Here is a 22,339-nt window from a genome sequence, read left to right on the forward strand (position 1 = left end):
TGCGACTCATTTTTAAATGTCATTGGACTCAACTTGATCACTTAAAGGGTAACTCCACTTTCAAGGGGAAAAAAAATAGCAAATACAGAATAAATATAGCGCATATAACTGCGACACTAATCATATCGTAATTGAATGTTATTAAAAATGACCTTTCCTTTTCAATCTGCAGCTCTGTAATTTTCTGAAATTGCATTGCAATATGGTTACCTGGAGCCGTTCTGTGAGTGTACTGACCACTCCCCAGAAACATCATTTCCTGCTTGTGTGATTGGCTCACCAATTTTCCCAGAAATCTGCACTAAGATAAAAAGTCAGATTGCAGGCATCCCCTGCAACAAAAATTTCATTTTTGCAGAGATACTTTCAACAGGAACCCATCTAAAAGGGATGCAGGCCCAGGAGATTTCCTCATTAGTGCCCTGCAGCTGCCACACCTGACAGTTAATTATAAAACCACTCCCATTAGACCCACTTAGAACAGAGACACAGACAAACACACAGGGATTACTTCAGAATAACACAAAGTAGGAATCTGCAAAGTTTGTTATACTCCCTGCAATGTACATAGATCACCCAGAGGGGAATGTTTTTTTCCTCAACAAAAGTGGAGTTACACTTTAAAAAAAAAAGTATTATCCTGGTGTGGTAGCTTTGCGAATTCAACCTAATGCATCTGTTTGTCAGATAGTCCATCAGACACCAATGGACTGTCCATTCATCCACCCAGCGCTCCGTTTGTTTACCAACCGATGGTCAATTTCTCCACACATTGGCCCAACATTTTATTGTACGTATTTTAGATGATAGATAATACAGCCTGAGTAGCCCAGAAAAGATCATAGAAACCCAAGATGTGATCCTGTGCTAAACTCCATGTGGGCTTTCATGTGTCTTGCACTGAGGGGAGGCTTCCGTCGGGCCACTCTGCCATAAAGCCCCGACTGGTGGAGGGCTGCAGTGATGGTTGACTTTCTACAACTTTCTCCCATCTACCGACTGCATCTCTGGAGCTCAGCTTTGGGTTCTTCTTTACCTCTCTCACCAAGGCTCTTCTCCCCCGATAGCTCAGTTTGGCCGGACGGCCAGCTCTAGGAAGGGTTCTGGTCATCCCAAATGTCTTCTATTTAAGGATTATGGATGCCACTGTGCTCTTAGGAACCTTAAGTGCAGCAGAAATTTTTTGTAACCTTGGCCAGATCTGTGCCTTGCCACAATTCTGTCTCTGAGCTCTTCAGGCAGTTCCTTTGACCTCACGATTCTCATTTGCTCTGACATGCACTGTGAGCTGTAAGGTCTTATATATATATATATAGACAGGTTTGTGGTTTTCCTAATCAAGTCCAATCAGTATAATCAAACACAGCTGGACTTAAATGAAGGTGGAGAACCATCTCAAGGATGATCAGAAGAAATGGACAGCACCTGAGTTAAATATATGAGTGTCACAGCAAAGGGTCTGAATAATTAGGACCATGTGATATTTCAGTTTTTCTTTTTTAATAAATCTGCAAAAATCTGCAAAAAAACAATTCTGTGTTTTTCTGTCAATATGGGGTGCTGTGTGCACATGAGGAAAAAAAAAAAAAAAAAAAAAAACAACTTAAATGATTTTAGCAAATGGCTGCAATATAACAAAGAGTGAAAATTTAAGGTGGTCTAAATACACATATCTATCTATCTATCTTTATTTTCCAGGGTGATTTTTGACTAAAGATGCAGAGCTGCACTGGATAGGTGCTGCCAGAATAACAAGCACTCCATGAACTGAAATGGATCCAATGACTGACTTACAGAAGCGTAGAGATCTCATTTCTGATATAAGCGTTCATTGCGGTTTTGTAAAAAGTCCCCATAGAAGAGCTGCATTTACTCTTTTTATGCATCTCAGTAAATGAAACACTATTTCTCCAACAAGGATCATTGAATAAAATAACAAATGACACCATCCTCTACGTAGAATGCGATGCCTCTAAATGTTTTTACAATGAGTAGGTGTCACCTGTAGACATGTATATACAGCGACTCCAGACACAACTAGCAATGGTTGACTGAAATACAGACTGATTATCATCAACTGTTTCCATAGCAAACCTACCACTTTCAGAATATTTTCAGTGAGCTCTTTTTCTTGTTGCATTTGATTCATTCTGTTGAAAGGAAAACAAAAAAAAACAAAAAAAAAATTATTATTCAAGTGTGCAGTCTTGTGATCACAGCATTCCATATTGGAGTATTTAACAGAAAAGAACAAATTCATATAAATTACACAAAAGTGGGACAACGGCTTTGTCACTGAACTTGTACAGCTAAAACTTGTCAATAACCTAAGAAAGGAGATTTTTGTGCATGCAGTTTCATTATTATAAAGCAGATGGCGTCAAAACTAAAACAGATCTAAATGGCGGCGATACCACACAAATACATGGGGCCTGTCTATCAGTCAAGAGAGAATGGGCTTGTTTACACTGTAGGTCTTGCCACCTTTCTGAAGAGTGTTCCACGGTGGATCACTTTTCAGTGGGAAGTTGACAGGCGGCTGAGAGGAGATCTGTCGCCTTCTCACTTCCCGTTTTGATCTTGAAAAAAGTCTGCACCATTGCACAGCAATTGTGTACATGTGGTTGCAGCACAGCCCAGTCTCTTTTTTTACTGCAATCCCCCTGCCCTTCCTCAGCTGCATGTGTGAACGATCCCATATAGTAAATATACACACAGACATATGTCAGCACATGTATATGGTTATGTCAGCTGCAAGCAAACAGATAAATACATAGGAACTATTTTGTCCACCAGAAAATGTGTTAATACAAACATATACCATATACTTAAAAGGGTGAGAACATTTTTCAGAGCCTGACATTCTATTGAATCCATTCGCTGAATGGTAGATGGATGCTACCAATTTTCATTGTTTTGGATGCAAGTACCCCTCTTTTTTTTTTTTTCTTTAGGAGCTCTTGCACAATGGAATTTTTTTATGAATCAACTCCATTCTTTTCGCTCTTGTGCAGGGCAGGGTAACCAGTGCTGAGCTACCCACCCTCATGTTTAAAAACAGACATTGCAATTTCTGGCTGAAGCATCACCAGAAGGCAAATGTTGGTAATGTAACGACCAATTCCGATAATTAGGGGCCGTTATACTAAAACTGTAGCACTTAGAATCTGCTGTAGCTGTGTATAGTAACCAAATCAGCTTCTAACTTCAGCTCGTTCAATTAACATTTGATAATAAAACCTGGAAGCTGATTGGTTTCTATGCAGAGCTGCACCAGATTTTGCACTCTCCAGTTTAAGTAAAAGCAACCCCACAATGTTTGTGTGAAAGGCTTTAATCGCATTAAGGGCCAGTAGAAACGCAGTCCGGATGCTTTTCTGCTTTCTTACGCGTTTTCGATGCGTTCCAGTGCATCCCCCTCATTTATCTTAATCTTAAATAAGAACATGTGCGTTCCAGTATTTATTTATTAAAATGCTTAACCTACGCAGTTTTACCCGAGGACCTTGATGCGCAAAAACAAAAGGACATCGACATTAAAAAACCTTAAGAGAACCAACAAACCAGCATAGCAAGATACAGAATAAAAGCCAGGGAGTCTGTCTGTCCAGTATAGTTCAATGCAGAAAATATGCAGCACGTTCTACTTTTTTTTCTGGAACTGGACCCCATTCTGTGCAATGAAACTGTTCTAAAATCGGTGCAACTTGAGTCGCTCCAGATTTAAAAAAAAAAAAAAAGGGGGGGGGGGGGGGGGGGGAACTGCGCATAGTGGTTGATAAGCTGCCAACACTCCCCTAGACAATATAGTGCAAAGAAATATGTAAACAAATTAGTGTATCGCTCAAAATGGTGAACATAAAAGTAAGCGTAAAAGGTGAATGTCAATTCAATTGAATTGACATTCACCTTTTACGTTTATTTGTTTACTTTTATATTCAACATTTTGAGCGCTACACTAATTTGTTTACATGCCTCTTACTAGGCAAAGTCTCTGCAACAGGTTTACAATGCAATTGCCACCTGTGTATCTGTGTTCATGGGCAGCCAACTGCAACAGAATTCCAAGCTCTGAGGTGGATTTATTGCTGAAGAGGAAACAGATTATCATTATAAGACAGAAACAATTGAGTACTGTTCGTGATACTTTTTTAGGATACAAGTAATAGTACTAACGTAATATTTTTCAGGACAAGCTTGATGAAGGAGGCACACCGCAAAAGTTTGTCCGGAAAAATTTTAGGTTAGTGCAAATAAAAAATGTATCATGAGAAGTAATCAGTTTTTTCTGTAGCAAGTGCACTAATACAGCTACAATGACCTCAGGAACTGTAAATAGATGGATAATTAAGTCATCAGGGCCAGGTCTCGTTTGGTTGCAGTGCAACTTTACAACAGCCAAAAGGAGGAATATATGACTCAATGACTCAAACTTAATCCTTGTAATAAATATGTCACACAATCTGTTTTATTGCACCCGTTTAGCATTGCCTAGCTAGGTTACATAATTGATGTGCCATCCCCCCCCCAATGTATGTTGCTACACACAGAGGTCAGATACTAAAAGGGTCATTTCCAACTCTCATAAACAGTTAATATATATTTTCTGAATTTGATCATAAGACACGCTGGGGAACATTTATCAATCTTGTCGCATCTCTTGCGTACAACTGATAGTCCAATTCATCATTCAGACACTCAGTGGGACCGATTTACCATGTTAGTGTTAATTCTTTACAAGAATTTATTGCTCATAAAAACAGTCACAATACTGTGAAAAATAAATAAAGCCCATTACTGACAGTCCCCAGGTTAAGAACAAAAAAGTGCAGTCGCTTTAGATCTGAGGGGAAGATCTGAAATGAGGGGAAGTTCTGCTGATTTTATCATCCAATCATGTACAAGCAAAAATGCTGTTTTTTATTTTCCTTGCATGTCCCCCTCAAATCTACAGTGACTGCACTTCCAAATGCACTTGTTGTGCAAAGTGGAGTTGCCTTTAGTAAATAAACCCCATAGTGCTGTACTCAAAAGATGCTTTTTTTTTTTTTTTTTTTTTTTTTAAAAGAGAAACAATTTCATGCAATTAAAAACAGTATAGTGCAATTGCTATTTGGTTCTGCAACAGAAGGGCACATAAATCAAAGATACAACGACGATAAAAAAAAAAGCACACATGCATTAATAAACATCCCCCCATAAAGTTTACCTACAGTCAGATAATGAGACTGCATGGCTTGGTTAAAATCTTGAGGACTTACACATTTGGTTGTAGTGGACCCTGCTTAACTGGCTTCACAAGGAAACTGCTTTGTACAATAGTCCTGATTGCCCTGTAACAGAACAAATAACAGAAGAGGTAAAAAAACATTTGTTGCCTTCACAAGTTCCACTTTAAAAGTAGCTTGTGTCCAGGAGAAATCATCTGTCCTTAACCGCAGCTAAAAACTGGCAGTGCGATTATATCCAAACACCGGAAGACAGCAGTGCCCACTGTCAGCCTGTCATCGCTTTGTGTATGTGGAGCAACTATACGCATCTATCTGTTCATCTGGCCTAAGAGGGAGGTGTGAAAAGCCTATGACTTCTGGTCTGTGAAGGAAAGGGAGAAACAGAAGCGCCTCTAAGGGTAGACTTTTAACAGGAAATGTGTCAGAGCAACTGACATTTTCCAGGTTAAAAGCAAGCATAAAAAACAGGTCCATCTCCAGTGGGATCAGTCTGCCACATCCATCATGTCTGCTGCTGCTCGGTATGCTGCTCATCTGGGTTCCAGGAGCTGGCTGTGTGTGGAAGGAGACCAGAAGAAAGAGCTGGAATGCTCGTGGAGCGCAGCATCGGCATGATGACATCACAAGGCGTGTTCATGACGCGTTTGAGCATGCGCGCTGAGAGTGGCATGTCAGACATGCCCCTTTGTCAAGCCTGACAAAGGAGCACGCCTGACATACCACTCTGACACATTTCCTGTAATAAATCTTTTAAAAGTCTACACTTAGAGGCGCTTCTGTTTCTCCCTTTCCTTTGCATGTACCTTCGGATCGTTTTTACTCCTTCAAAGAGGCTTGCCCTAAGTTTCTGACACATTTAAAAAAAGAAAAAAAAAAAAAAACACTTGCAGCTTTTACCCTTATCCTTGGATTGAACCTACCTATTCTTATTTATGGACTGTGCTTTTCCAAATGATCATATAATTTGTGCCAACACTATACTACTTCTAGTCCGTAAAGCTTGCAGACTAGAAGCAAACCAGTATAGAGAATCCCAGGTACTACACTGTGCCTGCACAGCAGCTGAAACACACATAGGGGGACATTTAACAAGTCATTTGTGACGCAGTTAAATGCAAATTAGTCTGCCTCTCTTTTAGCAACGTATAAAGCTGGGAATACACAAGTAGTTTTGCAGCTGGACAATTCTAAAGTGTAACTGGGTTAGCGTGACACTTTTATTCCCCTCAATAATAAGATGCGGCACCGAACAGAATTAGCAGAAAATTGATGGGCCTCCCACAGAGGGGAGATGTAAAAAAAAAAAAAAAAAAAAAAAAAAAAAAAAAAAGACGTAAATGGGAAAATTTAATCGGTCATGGATTAAGAAGACGCAGACCAACTTTCCTCATTAACCACAGCTCTGCATGTTTTATCATCAAGGATAAAAACAGACATTCAATATTGCAAAACAAAGGATTAGAATTTAAATCCATATTAATCCCAAATATAGCAGAAGCGCGACACAAATTCTATCCAACCAACATTTGATTGCCGCTGCAAGTTTAATAGGTTTGTACGCAAGAAACAGAAAGAACCACAATAAAATTAGCTTATTTGGGTTACAGTCTATAGTATGTTTCTGATGCACTTTGCACACTGTCTAGAGTTGTGTCTCAAACACACCCATGAGAGACATTTTGGACTTAGATGATGGAATTTACATTTTTTTTGTTTTGTTTGGTACAGACACATACTGGAGGTCTTCAACTGGCTTAAAATGGTTGTTAAGCCACTATCTCATCTCTATATCATCCCCTCTGTCAGATAAAAAGCTGCATCCTAGTGCCTGTGCTATATATATATATATATATATATATATATATATATATATATATATATATATATATATATATATATATATATATATATATATATATATATATATATATATATATAATATATATATATATAAATATATATATATATATATATAAATATATATATATATATATATATATATAAATATATATATATATATATATATACTGATTTCTACCTGTTTTAACAGCATCTCCCAGCAATAAGATGACTCCAGGCTTTCAGCTCCTCTCCGCCTTCCTGGCTGACATCAGCAGGGGATTCTCAGCCCCGCCCACTGGAGATATCACGCTGAGAGAGCATGGAGTCATCTTTAGGTAGAATTTTTTTATTTTTTATTTAATAAAGCACAAAATGATTTCTACCTGTTTTAACAGCATCTCCCAGCGATAAGATGACTCCAAGCTCTCCCAGCGTGATATCTCCAGTGGGCGGGGCCGAGAATCCCCTGCTGATGTCAGCCAGGAAGGAGCTGAGAGCCTGGAGTCATGTGTTTGCTGGAAGATGCTGTTAAAACAGATAGAAATCTTTTTTTTAATAAAGCATAGGCACTAGGACACAGCGAGAGCGAGAGATTATGGTCAGCGTACAGAGGGAAGGGTAGAAACTGGCAGGATCAGCCAGGTATTTCAGAGGGCCAAAATACACAGCGCAAGCACTGTGCTGTATAACATGCTTTAAAAAGGAACAGGATCTTTATTTAGGTCTTTTTTGGTTCCGACTTGGTGGGGAGTGTGCTGAAGAACTGTTCAGTGTACTGCCCTACTCCCATGTGCTAGCTATAACGCTAAATGGCTATCATTTTTTTTTTGTTTTCCTGGTTTCTTGAATGTCTTGTATGCTGCAGCAGTGCGCATTCCCTGTCATTGCAGACTCCGTCCCCCCCATACACCCCCCCCCCCCCCCCCACCTTTGTGAATTCCAGCATCACAAATTACATTTTCCTTAATATAAAATTAAAGCGGACTTCTGCTTATTCGTCTCCTCCCCCCCTCCCCTGGAGGAGATGAATAAGTGGAAGTTCCACTTTTGACAGGACCCTTCCCCACTTTCAGAGACAGTGCCGTGGTGAAGCTCGGCCCCCTCCACCTTCCTCCATCACCGGGCCAATTAGTAAGAGCAGTGCGCTTCGCACATGCACAGTAGGTAACCAGCTGTGAAGCTGGAAGACTTCACTGCCGAGTTCCCTTACTGGCAATGGCGGCGGCTGCACCCCACAGCCGATTTGTAGATCGGCTGGGGTGCCGACATCATGGGCTCCATGGACATGCAAGTGCACATATATTAAAAGTCAGCAGCTGCAGTATTTGTAGCTACTGACTTTTAAATTATTTGTGGGGTGGGTGGACCTCCGCTTTAAATATAAATTTCTCTTGGGAGAAAGGAAAGTCGTAGCCACAGCAGGTGTTTAGACCTCAAGCACAGAGATCTCACCAACTGGATCCAAGGGAAATAAAAGAAGCTGTCAGGTAAAATTAACCAAATTAAATGAATGTCAACGAAAACCAGTATCATAACTGTTGCTAAAGTTTGGTTGTTTTCAACATCTCCCTTTGAGAAGCCATCCAGAGAAAGCTTAGTGCAATGAGCAAGGCAGGGCCGTTGATGGGCCACAGGCACAGCCTCTATTGACTGCATATACAGTACAAGCATTTTGTAAGCATAATGCCAAAAATTGAGACATTAGAAGCTTAAGGCTATCCTTCACATAGTTCCTATATCCCAAGACATATTCCTATCATAGATAAAAAAAAAAAAAAAAATTAGCTGGCTGAAGTGCGGCACTCAGACTAAGAGAGAAAGGGTCAGTACTAGAAGCCAGTCAAGATCTGATGCAGTGCACATGTGCTAAAAAGGTAAAATATTGACAGAGGAAGAAGAGAGTGATGACTTATCTCATCAGTACACTGCTGTACCTTTTACCATCCAACCACAGACAGTGGAAGAGCAAACACCAGACTGTATTGCTTAAAGACCAACTCCACCCTTGGTGTGGAATACGCCTGGTGGTGGATTGATGGGTGGTGAGCCTGCAGGGGACAGGGTTACAGAGTGTAGACAGTGTTTGCCTACCTTTTGGATCCTCTCTATTGTCATTGGGGCAGTCTTATTTTAAGTGACTGGCTATCAGGGAGTCTTGGGAGGCAGGAGGTTGTGGAGCAAACTGCTTTTACAGAAAAAAAAATTACTTTTTACTGAGATTTACTCATAACTCTAGACCGGATTATCCAAGTTCGTGAAATACACTATATTACCAAAAGTATTGGACACCTGCCTTTACACGCACATCAACTTTAATGGCATCCCAGTCTTAGTCCGTAGGGTTCAATATTGAGTTGGTCCACCCTTTGCAGCTATAACAACTTTAATTCTTCCGGGAAGGCTGTCCACAAGGTTTAGGAGTGTGTTTATGGGAATATTTGACCATTCTTCCAGAAGAGCATTTGTGAAGTCAGGCACTGATGTTGGATGAGAAGGACTCTGTGTAGGCAAGTCAAGTTCCTCCACCCTAAACTCACTCATCCATGTCTTTATGGACCTATGGACCTTGCTTCGTGTGCTGGTGCGCAGTTATGATGGAATAGGAAGGGGCCATCCCCAAACTGTTCCTACAAAGTTGGGAGTATGAAATTGCCCCAAATGTCTTGGTATGCAGACACCTTAAGAATTCCCTTCACTGGAAGTAAGAGGCAAAGCCCAACCACTGAAACCCCCCCACACCATAATCCCCCCTCCACCAAACAATTTGGAGGGGTGGCCTAATACTTTTGGCAATATAGTGTGGATGAGCGAGTTTGGGGTGGAGGAACTTGACCTCAACCCGATAGAACACCTTTGGGATGAATTAGAGTGGAGACTGCGAGCAAGGTCTTCTCGTCTACATTAGTGCCTGACCTCACAAATGCGCTTCTGGAAGAATGGTCAAACATTCCCATAGATACACTCCTAAACCTTGTGGACAGCCTTCCCAGAAGAGTTGAAGCTGTTATAGGGTGTGCCAACTCAATATTAAAGCCTACGAACTAAGACAGCATTAAAAGTTCATGTGTGTGTGTGTGTGTAAAGGCAGGCATCCCAATACTTTTGGCAATATAGTATGTATGTATATATACACACACACACACACACACACACACACACACACACTTTACCTGGACTGCAGCATTAACATACTGTATCACCATACCGAGGTGGAAAATCATCATCTGTGCCTAAATACATTTCTCACTAAATCTGCATGGAAAAAGATTGCTAGCTCCACATATAATATATACTCAGCTAGCCTACTAATTCATGGATCCTATCTCAGGGGGCAATTGCAACCAGTCACAAATCTGTTAGCAGGTAGGTACAGACTAATGAGCGGTAAATGGATTGTGATTAAATAAGTTGATTTATTCAATTAATGGCTATTCATTTACATTACCATCTGTTGTACAGCATGATGGCCATGGCAGTGGTTGGAGGTAAGCTGGAGAGGTCCAAGTCCACATGCTTTGTTCCTGGAGGTACTTTACTCACACAAAGGAGCTCATTGAGTAGCATGTTCAGCACAGGTACTGATAAACTGAAACACAGCCAGCCAAATAAAAACAACATTAGATGTTATCAAAGACTAAATATGAAGACATATAAATATTGGCAAATGATACCTAAAAAAAAATCAAATAAAAACCACACACAAATCTAGAAAGAAATAGCTAGAAAAAAATCAAATAAATGAAAAGTTAAAATTCAATTTTTGCGGTGCTGAGAAGCAAAACTAGAGCTGAAACAACTCATCGATTATGAAATTAATCGGCCAGTAACATAATGGGGTTAAAAAAGCTAAAATTAGCCCTACATAGTACAAAAAGAGCAAATAATCTCTACTGTAAATATTACTTTCACTATTGCACAGTAAAAAAAAACGAAGGGCTAATTTTTATTTTTAACTCCATTATGTTACTAAATGTCTTAGTCCTGGTTCCCACCCATGTGTTTTTTGGTGCTTTTTGCAGAAATGCACTACAGTTCATTTAACGTTCACATCTATGCTTTTTTCAGCTGCTGTGTATTTGGAAAGGGTCAAGGACCTTTTTCAATGCAAAACGGTGCTTTTTTGGTTCAATATACTTCAATGGAGAAGCTGCAGAAAAGCATTTAATATTACAGTTCTGTTTGAAAATCTGCAAAACAGTCTAGAATTTTTTTTTTTCTTTAAATAAAAAAAAAAAAATGATCTGAGTCTGATGATATTTACCAGATTCAACCTCTAATAGTATATAGAGTATATCTCTTCTGTCCGTTATTCTCAGAGAGGATTAAAGATTTTACTCCCTAATCATATAGTTGGTTATTTATATTTACCCCTGCATATAAAAGATATTTAGGAATAAATTGCCTTTTTTTAAACTTAACATATTAACTTAATTATACACCACACTTCTTTTTAAGGTTATTAACCGATTAATCGAAACAATAATCAGCCAACTAATCGATTATGAAAATAATCGTTAGTTGCAGCCCTAAGAAAAAACAAAGACATGGTTACCTTGTTACATTTATGCTGCTGATCAACAATACAAACCTTAGAAAAACAAATGGCTGTTAAAGTCTAAATGTTAGTTTTAGGTAGTATAGAGAAAGGTTCAATTTGTCAAATTGCTCTCTGTATCCCCACTGGGGACATTTTTACTACCGTTTTGACAGGAATCACACAGAACAGGAACTGGGGGAGTTGGTCCCAACAGAGCACAAATAACAAAAACAAACCTATAAACAGAATTAGGAAGAGTAAGAACCTCTTGCAGGTTTAATGCTATTTATATCCCTACAGGGGAGATGTCACCTGAACAGGAAGTCAGGGGAAAAATTGCCAGACAAAGCAGGAAGTGGAGGGAAATCTCCTTACAGGCGATAAGACAGCATCATCAACATCTAAACCGCCTCCACCCTATCCACAAAAGGGGATTGACTGGGGCTGGACTCAGCGGAATAATAGAACCTGTTCCCATCTAAGCGACTTTGATAATCAGCAACTTTGAAAAGGTACCTGCAATGCTTTGATGCGACTTTGATCCAGAGTGTAATGTTGGGTCAAAGCTGCACACAAAGTTGCATCAAAATCACACTCTAAATTGTGCAACTTTGTGGTTGCAATAGTTGAAACGTAGATTAAGGCTTCACTAGTATGAATTGTCCTGCGACTTTGAACACAAAGTCGCATGACGACAAGTCACAGCCCATTGATTTCAATGGCACCCATTCCCATCTATGCGACTTTGAAAATCAGTGACTTTGAAAAGGGTACCTGCAATGCTTTGATGCGACTTTGTTCCAGAGAGTGTAAAGTTGGATCAAAGTAGCACTCTAGCCTTGGGCCACGTTTCCACTAGTGCGACTCCAAAGCTGTGCGATTTAGAGTGTGACTTTGTGCAGCTTTGATTTAACTTTACACTCTGGATCAAAGTCGCATCAAAGTAGTGCAGGCACCTTTTAAAAGTCGCATAGATGGGAACGTTTGCCATTGAAATTAATGGGCTGTGACTTGTCATGCAACTGTATGTGTCCAAAGGCGCATGACAAGTTGCACTAGTGGAAACAGAGCCTTAAACTAATTTATATAGCTAACTTACTCACATGTAGCTCCCTCAACTGGGTGTGTGCCACACCATGCCATCACAGTGCCATACAGTACCAACCACGTGGATGTACACTGTAGAAAATCTGCAGCATGTTGCATTGTAATCTATATTACAGTTTCTAACAAACAGAACCGACTTCCAAAGCCCCCCTCCTCCCTCGCCCTCTCTCTCTCAGGAGAAACTGCTATCCAAAATGAGGCTATGAAGACAGGAGGAGATCTGAGAAGGAGAGGAGGGATGGGGGTGGGGGCGTGTATCAGAGAAAGACAACGTTTTCAGGAAGTGAGAGGCCCCCCATACAGAGTTCAGAAATAAAGGAAGTAAGGTTGTCCCTGAAGAACAGGAAGAAGTCGATTGTCTGCCGTTGATTAGAGGCTCTAATGGAAATCAGCTATAAAGAAAATGAATAATGTCAAAAATAAAGATATTATACATACAATTAACCACTTCAGCCCCGGAAGAATTTACCCTCTTCCTGACCAGAGCACTTTTTGCGATACGGCACTGCGTCGCTTTAACCGACAATTGCGCGGTCGTGCAACGTTGCACCCAAACAAAATTGCCTTTTTTTTTTTTTTTTGCACTATAAACAAAAAAAAAAAAAAAAAGCAATATTTTTTACTTTTTGCTACAATAAATATCCCCCAAAAATATACAAACAATAAATAATTGTTTCCTCAGTTTAGGCCAATATGTATTCTACATATTTTTGGTAAAAATCGCAATAAGCGTATATTGATTGGTTTGCGCAAAAGTTACAGTGTCTACAAAATAGGGGATAGATTTATGGTATTTTTACTAGTAATGGCGGTGATCTGCGATTTTTATCATGACTGCGACATTATGGCAGACACATCGGACACTTTTAACACTTTTTTGGGACCATTGTCATTCATACAGCGATCAGTGCTATAAAAATACACCGATTACTGTATAAATGACACTGGCAGGGAAGGGATTAAACACTAGGGGGCGATGAAGGGGTTAAGTGTGTCCTAGGGAGTAATTATAACTGTGGGGGGATGATAGGGAGCAGTAGATCTCTGTCATGTCACTAAGCAGATGGGGAAATGCCTCGTTAACATGGGCATCTCCCCGTTCTGCCCCTCCGTGACGCGATCGCGGGACACCGGCGGACATCGAGTCAGCGGGAACCAAGGGCACATAGCACAATGCCGCATCTTAAAGGGGACGTACCTGTACGCCCATTTGCGCAGCCATGCCATTGTGCCCACATTTATCGTTGTGCAGCGGATGGCAAGCGGTTAATAGAAAAATTTTCATTGACTGGACTCCCACTTTTTTTTTTTTTTTTTTTTTTTAAATCGCACAGGGTAGCGGTCGCCAACATTTTTGGCACTGGGGACAGGCTGCGTGGAAGACAATTGTAGCTCAAGGGTTGGGTGGGTAAGCGATTTCTCGTGGGCAATTTGTCAGGGCAATGGCTGCTGTTAGCGCTTCAATCATCCTGGCACCATGGTCGATATAGTGTAAGGGTGATTGAAGTGCATTATTTCTATTATTACATTGTAAAATTAAATAGTTCAACTCACTATAATGCAGAATCAGTGAGAGCCCTGAACTTGTCACTTGCTACCAGACGTGGATTGTCACTTGCCACGTCGCCTGCCACCAGATTTGTATTGTCACTTGCCATGTTGCCTGCCACCAGATGTGGATTGTCACTTGCCACATTGCCTGCCGGTGCCACCAGATGTGGATAATCACTGCACTGGTGGCAGCACTGGTCTATTGAGCACAGAGGCAGGACGCCGGTTCTGAGTGCAGGAGAGCAGTGATGCGGGTACGTGCGGTGAGAGATGATGTCATCTCTCTGCTCCTCTGCTCCCTACCGCACCTCCGACATTGAAGAGGCCCGCACTGTGAGGGCAGAAGAGCGGTGATGCGGGGCGGGCGGAGAGAAATTAGGTCATCTCTGCACACCCACCCACTCGCTTCTGTCATCCACCCGCCCAGCTCTCCCATACCGCCCGCCTGGCTCTCCCATGCTGTCTGCCCCCCTGCGCACCCGGCTGCAGAGAGGCCATGGCCGGTAGTGGGCCACAGCCCGGTGGTTGCAGACCCCTGGCATAGGGGACAAAAAGTCCTCTATGTGATGATTTCTTGGTGACAGGTTCTCTTTAATGAGACATCCATGGTCTAAAAGACCCTGCATGTCTCCCCTGTTCTCCACTGAACGTAATGCAGTGCAGATCACACTGCATTACATTCCTTCCCGGCCCAGGGCTAAATGTAGAAAAAAAAAAAAATGATGACTTGCCCAGCGCCCGTAACCGCATGTCACAGGGCGATACAAATTGCGGACCCCTGCAACAGTGAATGGGCTGACAAAAGCCCAGGCGCCGGAATGCAATTTCTAGTCGCCATGGTGCCTGGGATTTGTTGAGCCCTGCTGTAATTTAATGTAATTAAAAATTACCTTTCTTTTTCAATCTGCAGTGCTGTAACTTTCTGTAAAATTCAATGCAATCTAAAGGTGTCTCCAGAAATGTAATTTCCTGCTTGTGCGATTGGCTCACTGATTTTCCCAGAAGTCTGCACTAAGATACAGGTCAGATTTTAAGCATCCCTTGCAACAGACCTTTACTTTTTTGGTGAGAAACTGCCTAAGTTTTAAAGTTCTAAAGGGATGCAGACACTGCAACTTCTCTCATCAGAGCATTGAAAGTGCATCAGCTGGTTATAATGAGCCATTCACTCCAATCAGTATGCAAAAGACAAGGTCAAACAGCTATTTCTTCAGATCAGAAACAGGTGTGAATCTGCAACAAAGTTTGTTAAAACCCCTGCAATGTACATAGAGCACTCAGAGGGGGTTGTTTTTTTCTCAACAAAAATGGAGTTACACCTTAAGACATTTATAAATGAAATGCTTAACCAGATGTGTAACACTCCTTTATCCGGAAGGCAGAAATTAATGAGCTTGATTGAGTGCTTCGGAAAAGATCAAAGACTGATAGAGGGAGATGGATTTTTGTACTGAAATCTGCTGAATGCTTTGGATTAGTGATGAGCTCAGGCATGTTTGGATCCTAGTCCAAACCTACCTGAGGAAGGAAGCTGTATTGGGCCAGTCATCTGTGGCATGGGCATTCTCCACCCCGCAGCCACACATATACAAAGGGTGTGTGTATATGTGTGTGTACAGGGGAGGCAAGGCCTGGGCCATGTATGATTGGCCAATAAAGTGTGTGCTTCCTGGCAAGCTCGCTCAGGTGGGTTTGGATGAGGATCTGAACACGCCTGAGTTCAACCGTACTTGTACATTCATACCTCTTCTCAAGCACATTAAGGTCCCACTTTAAGTGAGCTGCCACTTTCAAAGCCAACAGTTTCAGAGTGCGATTTCTCTTGTTGTCAGTAGGGGGTTGTACTTGATTCTGTTCATTTACAGTGGGTTTGGAGGCTTGCTCTAGAAACTGGACAATCAGCTGAACAGGAGGTGGATCTAAGGATAGAAAAATTTCAAATCATTAAACGAACAAGTCAAGATATCACAATGTTTAAAAATACATGTCTTAAAAAAAAGGGGAACAAGAAGAAGGAAAACATATTGATCGTTTGTCGGAAAATACATTGGCATCTTTAGGGCCCAAACACACATCTACAGTGGCGAAAATAATTATTTGATCGCCTGCAGATTTTGTAAGTTTGCCCACTTACAAAGAAATGAAGGGTCTACAATTGTTATCATAGGTGTATTTTAAATGATAGAGACAGAATATCAAACGAAAATCCAGAAAAAACACATGATACAAACGTTATAAATTTATTTACAGTCCAGTGAGTAAAATAAGCAGGGTGGATAAAAATCAATGATTTTTTTTTTTTAATCAAAAAAAAAAAAAAAAATTAATTTTGATTGAAATTTGATTTTTTTTTACATTTTTAACAAGTTTATTTTAATAAACTGCTTTTGAAGTAAAAATCTAATGATAGTTTTCTATTTAAGATACATTAATAATTTAGTTTATTCAGCATTAAATGGAGCTTAGTTATGTAGCATGAGGCTGCATATTCCGCAATATTTACACTTTTGGTAAACTCGTTCAATGAATCCAAGCTCTTCAAGCTGAGATAACATGCGCTTCATTGATGCATTCACACAATGTCACAGTAACAAAGTTCAGGAATACTTATCCTATGGCTTTGCAAATGTATGTACACTACAAATTGTATGATTGAATCTGTTCTGATATCGCTGTTTTACTAACCTGACAGCTTATTATTCTAAATAAGAAACCTTCATTTTGTTTGCAAATATTAAAGATTCTAACTACCAGCAAGAATGAGCCCTTACATTTAAAGAGCACCTGTTATTTCAGATCCATCATGGCAGCACCTGTTAGCGAGCATCCACTCACCTGCTGCCGCCACGTCCCACACCTTGTTGTGTCATTGCCACATCACCAGCCATCCCATTAAAGTGAATGGAACTGTCGGTGAGTCAACAGCGTGTCAGGAGGAGCTGATGCATGACAGAGATGACAGTTGCTCTTTAAAAATTATGATTTAAATCAAATCCACCCTGAAAATAATTATATTATCCCCTACCAAACAATAGTTCTGGCTCCCACAGACTGGCTATAGTATGTGCCCATGTGGTACACAGATTAGTCCTGTCAATTCAAGAAGGTCCTCCTAACGACAACTCGTGTATAAAAGACACCTGTCCATTGAATCTTTCCTTCATTCAAACCTCCTCCATAATGGGTAATACCAAAAAGCTGTCAAAGAATGTCTGGGACACGATTGAAGACCTGCCCAAGGCTGGAATGGGCTACAAGACCATCAGCAAGAAGCTTGGTCAGAAGGAGACAACTGTTGGAGTGATTATTTGCAAATGGAAGAAATGTAAAATAACCATCAATTGCCCTCGGTCTGGAGCTCAATGCAAGATTTCCCCTCATGGGGTAAGGATGATCATGAGAAAAGTGGAAAAGAGGGATCAGCCCAGAACTACATGGGAGGAGCTTGTGAATGATCTCAAGGCATTAGGGACCAGTCACCAAACAAACCATTGGTAACACAATACACCGCCACGGATTGAAATCCTGCAGCGCCCGCAAGGTCCCACTCCTCAAGAATAGGCCCATCTGAAGTTTGCCAATGAATATCTAAATGATTCACAAAAGGATTGGGAGAAAGTGCTGTGGTCAGATGAGATCATAATTGAGCTCTTTGGCATTAACTTGACTCGCTGTGTTTAGAGGAAGAAAAATTCTGACTATGACCCCAAGAACACCATCCCTACAGTCAAGCACGGAGGTGGTAACTTCATGCTTTGGGGCAGTTTCTCTGCTAAAGGTACAGGCCGACTTTGCCGCATTGAGGGGTCAATAGACGGGGCCATGTATTGTACAATCTTGGATGAGAACCTTCTTTCCTCAGCCAGAACACTGAAGATGGTAGTGGATGGGTCTTCCAGTATGACAATGGCCCAAAACATAACGCCAGGGTAACAAAGGAGTGGCTCAAGAAGAAGCACATTAAAGTCATGGAGTGGCCTAGCCAGTCTCCAGATCTTAAGCCTATAGAAAATTTATGGAGGGAGCTGAAACTTCGAATCGCCAAGCGACAGCCAAGAAACCTTGAAGTGATTGTAAAGGCTTTTTTTTTTGTAAATAAACATGTACAGTTGGTTTTGCACAGAGCAGCCTGGATCCTCCTCTTCTTGGGTCCCTGTTCGCTGCTCCCAAGCAGAGTCAGAGCTCCGTGTATCCATTCAGACACAGAGCCCCGACCTGGCCCCTCTCTCCCTTGATTGGCTGACTGACAGCCACGGGAGCCAATGGCGTTGGTGCTTTGTCCCAGCTAATCGGGGGGGAGTGTTCTGGATGGCTGAGGGGATCGTGCACATCGTTGGAGAGAGGAGAGAAGGGGCTCAGGTAGGTAATTAGGGGGATGCTGCTACACACAGAAGGCTTTTTATCTTAATGCATAAAATGCATTAAGATAGAAAACCTTCTGCCTTTACAGATCTTCTCTAAATCCTTAAAGGAGTTGTAAAGAAGAGTGCACCAAAATCCCTCCTGAGATGTGTGCAAACCTGGTCACAAACTACAAGGAACATCTTAAGGGTTTCTCCACCAAGCACTAAGTCATGTTTTTCTTGGGGATCAAATAATTATTTTACTCACTGAACTGCAACTCAATTTCTAACATTTGTATTATGCATTTTTTTTTCTGGATTTTTGGTTGATATTCTGCCTCTATCATTTAAAATACACCTATGAAAAAAAATTAGGGTTGTCCCGATACCACTTTTTTAGGACCGAGTACAAGTACCGATACTTTTTTTCAAGTACTCGCCGATACCGATACTTTTTTTTTTTAATGTCACGTGACAGTGTTTTTTTTTTTTTTTTTAACAGTGCTTTCTTTTTTTTGGAGGGGGGGGGGGGGGGGGGTGAACGGTGTATGTGTGTGTGTGTGTTTTTTTTTTATTTACAATTTTTATTTTTTACAATAATATTTTTTTATTCTTTATTGCAATATGTGTTTTTTTTTTTTTTTTTTTTTTTTTTAAATCAGCCCTGTTGGGGGGCTTTGGTGAGATATCAGGGGTCTTAACAGACCTCTGATATCTCCCCCTTGAGACAGAGAAAGAGACAGAGGATAGAGATTCCCCAGTCCCTTTCTCTGCAGCCTCAGCTGCACTGAAAATGAATGGAGAGAAGACAGCAGCTCCTCTCCATTCATAAACTGACACATCGTAATCACAGGAGATTACAATGTTTCAGTTATGTGAATGGACAGAGTCAGCTGACTGTATCCATTCACAAAGGAAGGAGGAGGAGGAGAGCACAACAGAGGGGGACAGCGGAGAGGCACAGCAGAACGGAGGGGACAGCGGAGAGGCACAGCAGAACGGAGGGGACAGCGGAGAGGCACAGCAGAATGGAGGGGACAGCGGAGGGGGACAGAGAAGGAGAGGGGAACGGCAGAGGCACAGCAGAACTGAGGGGACAGCGGAGAGGCACAGCAGAACTGAGGGGACAGCGGAGGGGGACAGAGAAGGAGAGAGGAACGGAGGGGACAGCGGAGAGGCACAGAGAAGGAGAGAGGAACGGTGGAACGGAGGGGGACAGTGGAGGGGGACAGAGGAAAGGAGGGGGCATGGAGGAGGATGCAGTGACAGTCAGCGGGGACCGATCACCGCTGTATGTCACTAAAGCCGCTGAAAGCCGCTGGGGGAGAATCTTGTAACTCCCCCACGCGCTGATCACAGCTGTCTTCTATCGGGGGAAGCATCAGGAGCATTTGCCCGAGTACAAGTACTTGGGCAAATGCTCGGTATCGGTGCCGATACCGATACTAGTATCGGTATCGGGACAACCCTAAAATAAAAAAAAAAAAAAAAAAAAAAAAAAGACAGACCCCTCATTTCTTTGTAAATGGGCAAACTTACAAAATCTGCAGGGGACAAAATAATTATTTTCCCCACTGTACATTAACCTTCACCCGAATCCTCCAAGGTACAGCGATGACACAACAGCCACTGCAGGTGATTTACAAGTCTATCATCATTGTACAGTAGTACTATAATCTGCACGTGAGTGAACATATACTCGGTACATTCCTTCAATCCCATTGAAGGAATTAGCCCCGAGAGATCTTCAATCCCATTGAAGGAATTAGCCCCGAGAGATCTCCACACAGCTTTCTGTAGGCAATGCTGGCAACTAAACAGCGAAGCACACCTCGCTGTTATGTAAACTCCACAAAAGTAACACAAGAATAAATGAAAAATAAATCCGATTTTAAACACAAATAAACACATAGGGATTTGGGCTTTGCGTATAACACTAAAGGATGCTGCTGCAAAGGACAACCTTGAGTGAGATTGCTCTGGCACATTCCCAGCAAGATCCTAAACAGGGTTTACAGAAGAACATGCTGGATGTTTCAGTAATACAGGTCTTTTTTCAGAAAGTCAAACGCACCAATCACTGCACATAAACTAAAAGCCAGTACCTGGAAATAACTTCTGTAGGTGAGCCTCCATCAATGTATCATCCAATAAGAACTCAAACCATGATGTCTGAGGAGGAGTACATGGACGGCTGGAAGTTGCGGCCTCCCTGTCCGCAGCTTCTGCACTCATCTTCTTCGGCTGGACCTTTTCACTTCCTGGGTTTTTCTTCTTCATTTTTTTTCGGCCTGCAAACAGATGAGAGATGTCTGAGCCACAGGAATATTCTACAATCAAGTACAGCAAATGTCTGCATATAACTAGCCAGTTATGGTAAAGCTGGACTAAACTACAATTTCAAGTTTACTGGCCATAATCAGTTTAGTGTATGGAAACTGCTCTATTAAAGTGGAACGCCAGTCCAATAGCTTCATGGGCACATGTACGGAAATTATATTTGTAACACTGCACAGCCAGTCTTTTGAGAATTTCCAAGCCAGTCAGAAAGATCACTTCTTCCTAGTTTAGCTTGACTGTGAAATGAATAGGGATGATGATGCTGATTCACTGTCCTGTGAGCAGGTTGGAGGCAGTGGGACATAGGGGGCATGGGAAAGTGCAATGATGAACCAGGAAACAGGAGGTAGCATTTATCAAACAAATTAGCAACAATATCACGGTTATAGCATCCACCGTGTAAAGCTCTGCTCCAGACTCCACTCCACTCCCCAGTATGGGATGAGACAGGTACCGGCCATATGAGCCCGTCCTTGCTCTAGTGCACTGCTATATCTTTACAGAGAAGGCTGCACACTAATGGCATCACTCCATTCGAACAACTTTATTCAAGGTCTGTTCATTAAGGCTGGCCATAAAAGATCCGATTTTCTTTCCTGCAACCAGGAAAGAAAATTGGTGGGGAAATCTCTTCCACAGTGCTATTGTGTTCTCCCGAGGGAGGTTGGGGGTGGTGGCAGCTGTCCCGGCCAGGAGAACATACAGTGATTATTGCAGGCGGCTATAGCCATTGGCAATAATCGCATGAAAAATCTGACAGACTGGCTGTAACCAAGTGGTACAACCAGCCTGCCCATACATGGTTCAAATCTCAGCCGGCCCCTGCTAAACCAGCCAAGATTCAAACCATCTATGGCTAGCTTAAAGTGATTGTAAAGGTTTTTTTTTTTTTTAAAACAAACATGTTATACTTATCTGCCCTGTGCACAGAGCGGCCCTGATCGATTCAAGAGATTAAAACAAGGAAGCCTCCTCACCATCTGTCAAATGCTCTCTAAAGAGTGATCTAAATGCAGATTGTTCTTCAGATACCAAAGCAAGCGTGAAGAAACCCCAACACAGGGCTTGACAAATTTGTTTGGAATCTAGGAGCCAGTTTTTTCATATTTTTACTTTATTTTTTAAAGTGGAGTTCCACTCAAAAGTGAAACTTCCTCTCATCCGATTCCTCCCCCACATTTGGCACTTTTCAGGGGGAGAGGGTACCTGTTTTTGACAGGTACCCTCTCCCCACTTCCGTCAGACCTCACGGAGGTACGTCAGAAGTTAGGCCCCCTTCCTCCTTCCCCTGCTGCTGGGCCAGTAAGTGAGCACAGCACCTCATGTGCCTTGTTATTATATGATTAAGTTGTAATGAGGCTTTATTTTACTAATAAAAAACGTTTCCG

The 22,339-nt window shown here is 41.6% G+C and overlaps 1 protein-coding gene across 1 annotated transcript in view; it reads right to left on the minus strand.

Annotated features, from left to right (window-relative positions):
* INTS8 (integrator complex subunit 8) overlaps nt 1–22,339 on the minus strand; it is a gene marked incomplete in the record, with an annotated part of 103,768 nt that overhangs the window by 76,962 nt on the left and 4,467 nt on the right. Inside the window, 5 exon segments of the mRNA XM_073631993.1 lie at nt 2,099–2,150; nt 5,262–5,333; nt 10,519–10,659; nt 16,013–16,187; nt 20,717–20,902. Of these exon segments, the coding sequence (XP_073488094.1) occupies nt 2,099–2,150; nt 5,262–5,333; nt 10,519–10,659; nt 16,013–16,187; nt 20,717–20,891 (615 nt within the window).

The sequence above is a fragment of the Aquarana catesbeiana genome, linkage group LG05 (assembly GCF_042186555.1).
Source record: "Aquarana catesbeiana isolate 2022-GZ linkage group LG05, ASM4218655v1, whole genome shotgun sequence".
Lineage (NCBI taxonomy): Eukaryota > Metazoa > Chordata > Amphibia > Anura > Ranidae > Aquarana > Aquarana catesbeiana.